This window comes from Haplochromis burtoni, unplaced genomic scaffold, assembly GCF_018398535.1.
Source record: "Haplochromis burtoni strain Fernald_Lab_line unplaced genomic scaffold, NCSU_Asbu1 Contig_6, whole genome shotgun sequence".
NCBI lineage: Eukaryota > Metazoa > Chordata > Actinopteri > Cichliformes > Cichlidae > Haplochromis > Haplochromis burtoni.
This window is the reverse complement of record NW_024582367.1, coordinates 4483760-4495952: the sequence shown is the minus strand read 5'-3', so window position 1 is coordinate 4495952 and position 12193 is coordinate 4483760. Positions and strand designations below refer to the sequence as shown.

The 12193-nt window shown below is 42.2% G+C and overlaps 1 protein-coding gene across 1 annotated transcript in view; it reads right to left on the bottom strand.

Annotated features, from left to right (window-relative positions):
• Positions 1–1032: 1032 nt before the first annotated feature.
• hs3st3b1b (heparan sulfate (glucosamine) 3-O-sulfotransferase 3B1b) overlaps positions 1033–12193 on the bottom strand; it is an 18687-nt gene continuing 7526 nt past the window's right edge. Inside the window, exon 2 of the mRNA XM_005913554.2 lies at positions 1033–3971. Within this exon, the coding sequence (XP_005913616.1) occupies positions 3353–3971 (619 nt within the window). The 3' untranslated portion in view covers positions 1033–3352. The remainder of the gene's footprint in view (positions 3972–12193) is intronic.

Here is a 12193-nt window from a genome sequence, read left to right as displayed (position 1 = left end):
AGTCACACCAGGAGGCTTGTCCTCACTACATCTTAAAATGCCTGGATTTATCCCCGCGCAGTTTGTTTAAAATATTCTCAAGAACATCTTACACAAAGAACTGAAGAGCATCTGCAGGTTGTTTACATTGCTGTATAGTAATAGCAGGCAGTGTGTTGTGTTTGCGGCTGTACAGGAAATAACTTCTTATGAATGCCATCACATAGTCAGGCCCTTCTAAACAAAGAAACCATTTCATTTATACTCTGTATTTCTATACAAAGAATTGCAGTAATGAATGTAACTTTGAGCATGCCTGTACACCTCCAATTTTTATACATAGACAGCAATAATTTAATAAAGAGGCTTTAATATATTTTGTGTAATTCATATTTATGTGTTGATCTCTTATAGCTATACCTCATATTCTTGCAGTGCTCTGTTTTCTTATTTTTTATTCGTTCTAGTTGCACATGGAAACGACATTACAATCCTGTGTAAGTTACATATTACAGAACTGACAACAAAGTTGACTTTGAGTTTTCACAAGTGTAGCTAGCTAAGCCATATACTTAGAACATATCATGACTGGCTGAAGCTGACTCGTGAAAAAGAAACTGTAAAAATAAGGCAGTTAAACTTTAAAAGGACATTTAACCATAAAATCAGTTTTTGTGTACCTACTATGCCTTTTTTGATGCTGTTTTCCTAATTTCTTTTCCACTTTGCTTGTCTTGTCTGACCTCATGCCACTGAAAATACTAAACAAATAACATAGCTTGGTGAATTACTCTATTTAAAACTATATACACAGATAAAACCACTTGATGGAAAAGATGTAGTATGTAATAGAATATGCAGTATTCATGAGAGTACTTTATGCAGATGGTGTAGTCCTCGAATAGAATCAAGGATACAAGTCAAGCACCAGAAGATTTGGTAAAATATATATTTTTTTATTTATTTCTTCATACAAAGAAATATTATGAATGTTCAGTATTTAATCATCTAGAAACATCTGCTCCATGTTGCTCTTGCATTGTGTAAAATTAATTCCTTTGATGTACATACCACAAAATACTTGATTTACATGTCTTTTTCATTTTTGTACATACAGATCTGCTAGACTAAATACATATAATATGTGGATAAGACAAACATTTCTAACATTTTTAGATCTGAAAACAGGCTGAATAAAACTCAACCATAACAGATGCAGCAACATGGGAGTGAACCCATGGATGCAAGGGTTTTATTTTATTTTTTTCTTGTTTCTTTTTTTTTTCAGATATCCCCTCAGTAAAAATGAACAGAAGTCAAATGCAGTACTCCCATCAGCTTACAGGAAAATGTCCGACTTTTCTTCAACAACGTGACAGCTTGCTGAAAGAGGTCACCATAAATGCTTTTAATAATCAAACATTGCACTAAGGAGAGAAGAGGCGATGAAGGCTTTCTTCAAACACGTTCTCACTAGGAGTACCATCGCTCAGGCAGAATAAAAGCAAGCCTCAATCACCCCTGCTAGCAACCATTGGTTTGAGGTGAAACCAGGTAGCTGGTTTCAAATGGAAAATAAGAGAAATAGCAGAATAAGTGGTTGCCTGTTTTAACGCAAGCAGGCTAACTGTGTTGGATCCAACAGTTGAAGAGGCACAACATTTTCTTATTTTAATAAGGACAATCAGATTTGACTTTTCACTAAATGGCAGTCTGACTTGAATGAGTTTTCTTGTGTGGATAGGTTGTCTACATTCAGTCTGAGCTCTGCATAAACGCATTAAAACCCTTCTCTGGGCGCTAATAATTCATTTTCCGTCATGCCTGCATTTTCATAACTGATGCCACACCGAGCATGCATAGCTTAGTATAGCACAGCGTAGCGTAGCATAGCGTGAAAGCAGCCCCGTGCCCTTATGATGGTGCACCATCCACTGCAAAGACATCACTTCAAAGATGATCACCACACATTTTCTCACTCTTGCATATCAAGAATTCAAGTAGAAAGACAAAAACTAAGAAGCAATGCCGGGGACAAAAGCAGATCGCGACTAAGCCGTGTGAAACATGATATCGACATGAAGTTTTTTTTGGCAACGAGTGTTAAGATTGAAGAGATGAGACTTGAGAAGAGTGAATAAGGCATAAAGTATAACGGCCATGGATGATGGCACATGAGGTTTTCTGATGACACAAGAGGTTAGACACCGAAACCCTGCCTGAGGCAATTCTTGCTGTGCTATGAGTGCTTCACAAAAACCTTTCCTGTTCCTTTGATCTGTTTAGTCTGGGATCTAAGATGGGGCCTGGTGGACTTCTGTTTGAAGAAGTGCCATTTCAGTGAGGCGAAACCTTGCCGTCGTCTCTCTGTCATCTTTTCTATCTTTATGCTCGATTTCTGGCAGATATGCCTCTGCTACCTCACGCAAAGAAGAAGAAAAGAAAATAGGACGCGCTGTCCCTGTGACCCGCTGTGCACCAACTCCTCTTTTCCTCAACAAATCAAATGTCTCTCAAGGAAATTTGATTGAGACTTTGTGTGACCTTTGAACTGAGTAGATAGGGCAAAAGCCTGGCTACCAGCCAACACTACTTCAAATGCGGAGCTAGAGAGCAGAGGCTCGATCGATCTGCCAGTTACCTTTACTTGATTAGCATAACGTTAACATGGGCCCTTATGTGGTCCGGGATAGGATTTAACATTTGATGGATGGGCCATTCATTAGAGCAGGCAGCAGGAGCACTGAGAATGAAAGGGCAGCTGTATACTTTAAGCATGAGTGACACGATGAGTATCAATTAGGTCTATTGATCTACCTGTTATTGAGTGGAATGGGACAAGAGATGTGCTGCTTAGGGTCAATGACAGAGCAGGAAAATTGCACCATGAAAAACCTAGAAGGATGTGAAACACCTTAAAAAAAGAATGGCTTTCAGAAAGGGTATGAAGAGGATGAAGGTAAAGTGTGTGATGTAAGTATACATGAAGATTCTCCACTTCTCTGTGAGCACTCTGTACCCGTAATATGGTGCCTCTACACTTTCCGCCCTAGTTTCTGCTTCAATCTTCGCTGATTATCTGCATTATGAAGCACCAGTAAATCCACTGAGTTTACAGGACCACAAGGGAGGAGCATGAGAATTCAAAATAAAAACGAGGAATGTTAAAAACAACACGTGGGTCAGATGTTATGTACAAATATGGTTAGGCAGCTTAGTGAATTAATTGCTTAGAAATAAAAATAAATTATTATAAAATAGATTTTCTGTACATTTTACATATATATAACAATATCTCCACATCTTGCCTTTGAATTACAGAGGAAAAAAGACAACTTCTCAAAAAATTAAAACAAAAAAAGTCATTTTCACATCAATCCCAGCCAAAGTTATGTCCTGTCATCTGGTAGAACTTCATGTTGAAGGGCCTGTAGAAGTCTCGTAGTCTCTGCACCACCTCAGGGTCAATGTTTGGATGGGTTCGCCCTTTGGTTTTTCCAAGGCAGTGGGGCTTGCTGCTGCCTTCTGCTTTCTTCAAGCACGGGAATCCCTTGGTCTGGTTGAAATAAAAATGTTTGTCTGTGATGATCCTCTTGAGCCCGAGAAAGTCTTGCACACGGCCCAGCTCTCCAGCTGGGTCGCTGATCAAACGCTCGCCGCTCACAAACAGGATCTGCTCCATGGGAAAGTACTGCAGCCAGTTGTCCAGGTGCTTGGCGTAGATGCCAATCTGGATGGCGCTCCATGACGTGTCAATGAGCCCTGTAGTCCTGTTTTTAAAGGTGAGGCTCTCAAACGAGGGAATGTCAGGCTTCTTAGACAGTGTCTGTGTGTAGTCGGAGATAGCTCTAGTGACAGGATCCCTCACTACGACGATCAGCTTGGTGTTCCGGGACATGGCGGAGATTCGAGCAGGAGCTTCCCTGGTCACAAAGTAGCTGGGAGTTTTCTCCATTGTGATTTGGCCCTCCAGGGTCTTGGGCATCAGCTCCCTGCAGAGAAAAAAGAAAGCAGGCCCAAAAAGAAGGTTAGGAGAAGGGTAAGATGCAGTAAGTTCTTGCATAATGTAATCAAGTTGATGGAGTGTACTGTGCTCTGCAATCAATGACTCACTAAGCCTGTAAAGCCTTATTATAGGGCTTGAAAACCTATTAGTGCAGGCAGCTCTCCAACATCAACAAGCTCACTCACTCATGAGATATCTCACTTCTGAGAAAAAACAGAAAACCTTTATTTACTCCAGAATCAAACAACTAGAGGAATTTCTAAATGTGACCAATCCTCTCGTTAACCATATTAGGTTTTCTAAGCCTTGCACAGACTTGCATGGTTGAGAAGACAAATGCAACACCCAGATCACCTAGAAGGGGCAAGATTTCATTTCATTTCATTGTGAATAATTCTGATGAGCCTTACAGTGTATTTTCTTTCCAAATTAACTCACAGCATGTGCAGATTCCATTATCTGATGTGTCTTCCCTGAGTTGCTTTTCCCCAAACCTCACTGCTGGATATGTTTCAGAGTGGTCACATTTAATCAAAATCTCTTGATATGCCCAATGGAGCAAACAGGCACAAAAAATTTGCCTTGCTGATTCAGGTATAGATGGCCACGGTTCTCTACCACCCTACTGGACCCCCAGTAAATGCAGCACCACAGAAAGATGATGATGTTTGTTTCAGAAAGGTTTTTTTTTTGACAAGAATGGCTTTGGTTTTGTGCGAAAACTGGCAAATGGGCTTTAAACATATATGTTACATGCAGACATATAATCAAGAGGTACATGGGAACAACTGGTTTTGAAGGAAAAGTGAACGCACTCCGCTCTCTCCGCATCGGATTTCAGAACTAGTGGCCAAACTCAGAGTCTAGATTATGGTGGAGGCGATAAGAGCGGTTTGACTGACATTGGGATGTGGATCGCTTTTCCCTGTTTGGCCCCCAGACCGGGAGAAAAAGTAGCCTGTGTAATGTACATGAGATCAAATATGTTTCTGTTTTTTGCTGCATGGAGAGGATTCAAAGGACTGTTACACACACACAAAATGGGCTGAAATTCAAGACATAAAACATCCCAACAAAGAATGAAGAAAAAGCAGTTGAAATCATTCAAAGGAAGGGAGAGATAACTGAGGGCATTGATCTATCAGGGAAAACACTCTCACAGATAAGGTTCCTGTTAGGCTGTTGTAGCCTGAAGCTCGCCTTTGTTGTTAAGGCCAGAACACTAATAGCCCATTGTGTAGACAGTACTATGGTAGCAGATCCCATTCAAACACTTTGTAATCCTACACAATATGTTTACAGGTGACAAAGGCTGAAGACATTCTGTACATTTAGATATTTGTAATGCTTGATTCGTTCCCAGACCTCCATCTGCTCCTCAGGAATATACTCTAAAGGCTGGAATCTAGTTCATGTCCATTTAGCTCGTGGTTAATTCATGTAACATCAGCTCTCTGTCGTCAATGCACATATCAGTGCGCACGAGGTTGAAAAGTGGGGAGGGGAAAAAAATACCCAGGGTAATGTTGGGTAATCACTAAAATGTCTCATGGAAATGTTGTTGGCATTTGTGTAATCTTAATGCAGTGCTTGTGATCTAATTATGATGATATCATCTTGATTACTGACACATCAGTCGAGTGAACGGAGCAAACGAGAGGGAAAAGCGAGCTTATTTCCAAACATTAATAGCCTGTTGAAATCAGAACGTGCACGCCAGCAAGCCATTTCTGGATGTATAAATGCAAACAGCACATGAACACACGCTACGTTTTTGAAAAGCACCTCTTGAATCTCCTCAAGGAGTATAAACCAAACATGCTTGAGTCAAACTGCATGCCATTCTTCATTCTCTCGATGCACAATGGTGATACTGCCTGCAAGCTTTTTGTCATTCCTTGTGCTAACATACAAAAAGAGTTCAGAGCCAAACAGAAGAGGCAAATGGCTCCCGAGCTAATCCGATTTCAACACGACAATGTGGCATGGAGATAGGGAGGAGGCCTGAGTTACAATGTGCATAGTGATAGATTATGCTGATCCAAGCTCAGGGAATCCTAAAAAAAAATCAAGTGTTGGGGGTTGAAGGAGCATAAAACTAGGGGATGGTCAGAAAGTGGTGAGGAAACCCCTAAAAGGCGCCAAATCCACAAGAAGAGGGCCCCCCTAATAAAAAATCTCCACCTCAGACTTTGCCCACTCTCTCTGCCAAAGAAGCCGGGGGGGAAAGGCAGGAAAGGAGAAAAGAGAGAAAAGGAGGGGAATTTAAGTGGGACAAGTAGCTCTTGGAAAAACAATGCCTATTATGCTCTCTTTTGATTTATGAGGTGCTGCTTTTAAAGATTCCGTCAGCAAACAGGCAATTCTGTGACACCAGGCTCCTCTTTTTTCCTCCTTTTCTTTGAAAGTGAGCCTTTGTCCCTGAGCGGAGGGGTGAGCAGGGCAGTGGTCAGGGCACAGGGGCGGGAATGGGGGCAGGGTAGAGAGGGGGCAGAAAGTGGAGGGTGGGTGCTTACTGGGGCCTGAGTGGAGCACTTCGCCGTCCTTCTCAACCTCAAGAGTAGCTGTTTGGAGAGCTCTTAAGTGAAACGTGTGCCAAAATTGCCCTGCAAACATCACCCTGTCCCCTTTAGATAAAAGCAACTCTTGTCTTTTATAGGAAACAATAACACTCCAAATAACTTATTGGACCTCATATAATATATCACAAAGAATTCTGTGCTTGGTGGCACTTTTGAAATTGTTATATACATATATATACTTATGTGTGTGTGTGTGTGTGTGTGTGTGTGTGTGTGTGTGTGTGTGTGTGTGTGTGTGTGTGTGTGTGTGTGTGGACATCGTTTTCCATTAAGAATAATTCCAAGTTGACAGGTAAGCTAAAAACAGTGATATGACAGAAAGCAGAAGCCGCTGTCACATGACAGCATCAAAGAAGGGCCAGCGGAGCGGCCCTTTGGCCTGCGCTTTAAAGAGCCCCCATCCCATCGGAGCTCAGAATGAGGGTTATTTCGATCTGATGTTTCTGCCTCCCTCCTGTCACATTTGATTCAATGATAACGGGCTGCCACTGAGCTGTCTGTGTCACAGCATCCCTGACAAAATGACTGGTTTGCTCATAGACAAAAGGAAAAAAGCTATTTGGCGTGCGTCTGTCGATTTTATATTTGATACAAAAGGTTTTCAATTATCTCACATGTCTGGATGTTGAAAGCATTTGAATCTCAAATTAGGGTTTGTTTATTTGAATACAGACAAATCGGAGGGCATTCTGTATCGACCATAAAAAGGGAGGGTGTGGCTTTACTCGCGTGGGCATTTAAAGCTAATGCACTCTGATTTCTATGGCTTGAATACCCTGGAGTGAGTATTACTGTCCCATGGGAGGTAACAACACCCACAACAACAGTATACAACAGTATACACTGTACAGTGCTCTAAGCATGTTTATGTACAGGCTCAATTAACCTGTCAGCATACACTAGTGTAAGAAAATCAAACAAATCGGGCACTTCAGAGGAATCAAGCACTTAACTTTGTGCTGAGTTTTCTTTACATTCACTCCGGTCTCTTTTCCAGTGATCTAAGAAGGTTCACTCGACCCTTGGCAATCAGGCCTTGAAGTCCGATAGCAAAGTGACACTTCACGAGTATAAAGCAGGAGAGGGAGGAAATGAGGGAAGAGGTACTGAAAGGCTCCCTTTCTTTTCCAAGGGCCTCCTTCCGAGACCCTCTCATGAACCAATGCGCTGAACGTACAAGCATTTTCAGGAAATACAAAGACACATCTTTATTCCTTACTTGATGATAAGGATCTCGAAAGCCATTTGTTCGTTCAGTCCAAAGTGTTCCTATTTCCATCTTTTCAACCCTGGAGACAACAAGAATTTGAGCCTGATTTGGAAATGCAGGACATTTCATGTGCATCACGAACGCATATGAAAGAATTCATGGATGAGGGTTTTGTTCATAGTAGCCTGCATGCTATGAAACAGCAGTAAGCAACATGTTTACACGACATGCGCACTACAGATGCTACTGAGGGAGGCAAGCATGCACGGCTCTGCTGGTTCACGGAATATTTTCAAAGTAGCATTTAAGTACATACAGAAGCCAGACATTTTGAAATACGCTCCACCATGCCTGGAGTCTGACATTATATTTACCACAGAGCATGGCTTTGGCTGTAAATTAAAAGAATAAAGAAGATGGTTTATGGCCACTCCAATGCAGAGAGGGAGGAGTGCTCTGAATGGAGTCGCAGAAGCTTCATCTGGTCTCTCTTTCAAGCACTCGAAGAGGAGTCCAGGTGTTAGTATGTGGTCACTTAGAGCTTTTTGACAGCTCATTTCCTGGCTGAGAAGAGCCAGACACCCCTGCTTAAAGATGAGATCTTGCAGGAGTATAGGCTGAAAGGTGTCTGTGTGCATCTTTATCTTACAGTTTGATGGTGATATATCTTTGGGAACCCCAAAAAATATACATTCCTTTGGCCATACTATTGAGTAAGTCTCCATATGTGCATGTACATTTCACACACACCAAAGTCATGCTACCGCCTCAAATTAACAGCCTGGCTTCAGTGCATAATGGTTTCACTGTAAAGAGAAGGTGGCTGAGTGGAAGCCCCTCCAAATCTTCTGTCTGCTAAAGGGATTAATAATGCAGGCTAGCCTAGTATCACACACTCAGACCTTGAGAGCAGGACCCTGCATGGGATGGGGCATATCTTGCAGCTAAAAGGAGGAGTGCTGCTTGAAAGCAAAATTCCTCCTCCGAATTGCTGGGAATGCTGTTGTCAAGAGTGCCTGTCAGTATTAATGGAGTTACTGCAGACCACTTTCCACCCCTATCTCTGTTCCTCTACTAAAAAGCGATTCTGTTTAGAAAGTCCCACCGTCTCACCAATAATACCCATGGTCTTGACTCAAGGTCATACCTAGAACATTTATCACAGCATTTCTGCTAACAAGGTCTTATCAAGAACGGAAGGAAGGACAAAAAGGAAATAGCCAAAGATTCCACAGCCGGGTCTAAAAGGTCAGGGTGTAATTATTCGCTAGCATTTTAATCTTTCTCAGAGCAGCACAGATTGCAGAGGACAAACTGGTCAGAGCTCTGTGACACTTTGACACGGAAATTCTGGGCTTGAGGTCCTGATTTGGTTGATAAATGTAACTCCTAGGCCCTGAACTCCATCAAGACATTGCGCTATGTCAAAGCAGCCTGGGAATATCCTGACCCTCCAAGTAAACAAAACAGTTAACCCAACCGTCGCAACCCGTCCATCCATCATTTTAAGCTGAAGTCAGGGAGTTGCACTTCACTGATGTGGAGCTTTTTTTTTCCTCTTCATTTTAGCGCCTCTTACAGAAGGAATGTGTGTGTAAAACAGTGTGTAGGAGTGGGAGCGTGAATGACAGAGACAATGTGAATCGACAAGAGAGGGAAAGACAGAAAGTGGGAAAGAAGGGGAGTCAGGCCTTGCGGTTTGCAGACCATGCACACTCGTTTGGGCTCATACCCAGCCTGGTTTTGGAGGCAACATCAGACACAAGTAAAACAGAATAAATAAATAGAGAACAAACCACCACATATAATGCCATGGGCTTCATGTTTACCCCCCTCTGTAATGTCCTGAAAATACTTAAGTGAGGTTGAGACATTCTTCTCTGATGCTGTCGTGGTTACCTTATGATGGGTAGCGCTGCAGAGGCGTGACAAGCACAAATTATTCAATTTTAAAACTAACTATAAGTTTTCCTATTCGGAAAATCTGTTTTCAAGTGCATTTGTTGCTATCTGGCACCTTCGGAAAACAACACTGGAATGTGTGGAGCCGCAGGGATTATTCAGGCCTGGAACCACACCGGCCTGTGGCCATAGGCGGCTGCCTAGAATTACTGAGTGTTAATAACCCTGCAGCGAAGCGAGGGAGCCCACCATGTGGCATAAATAAAACAGAGGAGTTGGTGAAAGGCATGGCGGAGAGAAGAAAGTAGCAGTAACTCCTCCCGCTTTGAATGTGCAACTCTTCGCAAGTGCTGTCCTATTTTTCCTCCTTCAGGCTTTTAAAAGCATCGGCCAAGAAGAAAAAAAGTAAAAAGCTTTAATTGGCCAACCTTAAAGAAGTGAAAGATCCCATCATCTGAGCATCACTTAAGACTACATCTCATCACTTTGTTTGACATGTGATACAAGATGATTCACCTGACACCGCCACAGCGATCAAGCTACTCGCTGCGTGTGCGTCAGCCATCAGACGGACACGCTGTGAAAGCCTCCACTTTGTGATACTAGCCAAAATTTGTTTAGCACTAGTAATCCTCTTTAATTAATGTGTTTGCTTGGGGTGTTTGCTGAAGGTGTTACCCCAGAGCTAGCCACGCATTCCACCACTCCATCAGTATCAGGGTGCGACTGGATGACAGCTGGGATGAAATAAACCAGTGAACCGTAAAAGAAAAAACAACGGGGCAAACAACAACGGGGAGCTGCAGGTGAAGACTCGGTTTGTGTATAGGAGCAAGTGTTTGCCTACTCTGTGTGTGTCTAAGCATATCTGGGTGTTGATGTGTGGGTGTGCAGTCAGAATCAGCCATTCTGACTGCTTTCCTGACGCTTGACATGCACCAAGAGGCACATGACTCCTTGATCTAGCTACAGCAGAGATGAATAAAAGATGAAACAGACTCAAGAAGAACTTACATGCCACCACCCCCACTCCCTAGGCTCACACTCAGTCACACACAGAGAGACAGAGGGAGCGAGCAAGCTACTTTGCATCCTGTTTGAATTGGCTGTCATCCGTAACTGCCTGCACACCTTTTTGAAGACAGGTGAACTACAAAGTGTGTGTGCAAGAAAGAGGGGATTTCCTCTCTACTGTATGTCACTCACCAAGCCCAAAACCATCTCTGCGTGTGTTTGGGCTCTATCATTTTGCTTCTATTACTCACACTGCAGCTGTTGCTGCAGGTTAATGGTTTACAAATTCCTAAAGACAGCCTGCCTCCCAAGCAAACATATAATTAGCTATACTGAGTAGGGATAGCATGACAATTAACCTACTCCTTTCCGAGATGGAAACAGTGGCAGAAGCAGTTTTTATCCTTTAATCTCTCTCTTTTCCTTGGTCTGAAGGATAGATTTTTTTATATAAATATACAATAACATCTCCAAGCAATAACTCTGTCTTCAGCTTTATAGAACTAAGTTATGTTTTGCTGCATTGTTTGCTATAAATTCCATTCAGAGGCATTTTTCGCTAAGGAGGTGGCCAAACAGAGCTCTCAGTACACAGAAGAGCAGGGTTTCCATCCAGATTCCAACTGGTGGTTATGTTTTATGCTTTGCTAGTGTTAGAGAAATACCGTGGTTTTAGTAAATAAACAAGTTACATGTCAAGTCACCTTCCTGAATTCTGCAAGTGCTTCCAGTGCTGCCAGTGTCTAAAAATAGCAACGCAATTAATAATTTTGCAGTATTTAGGAGGAAAAAAAAGAATGTTGCGATTAAACACATTCGTGATAAGCTCACTTTGATGTATTTCTGGCTTCCAAATGCCAGCGCACATCCATAATTTAACAGACATGCCAAAACACAGAATGCTCTAAATTTTCCGATTTGGAAACTATCTTTAGTCTTATTTCGATGGCACTCTTCACACAAAGATAGAAATCATCAGGCTTTTCATCTTTTTTTCAGCAAATAAAATTTAGTCCACCTTTCATAAATAAACTTCACTAAGATCTTAATATCTAGCTTCCTGTTGGGGTGTTTTGGTGTTAAATTAGCACATAACCGCTACAGTAATATTAATATAACTTACAGATAATGGAGGAGTAGTTTTTGCTTCCAAAGTAACTGAGTGCAGTTTTCAGCTTTAGATCAGTTAAACAAGGAAGAGAAAAACTGCACGTGGTGGAAAAATAATTGGCATTGAGTAGAGTTTGGCCAGGTTGTCTTAGAGGTGAGCTGAAGTGTTCTTACAGCTCTTACGAGAGCCCAACAGCACTGGGAGTACATCTAAATGGAGAGAGTGACTAGTGTCGAGCAGCCAAGGTGGAGGGAGACAGCTCGAGGTTTCTAATGAGCTCTGCTCTTTTACTGCCAGGCTAATGGAAACCTCGAGAGACCTTCCTTGCGTTCTCTTTCTGTGTGTGTTGTATGTGTGTGTGTGTGTGTGTGTGTGTGTGTGTGTGTGTG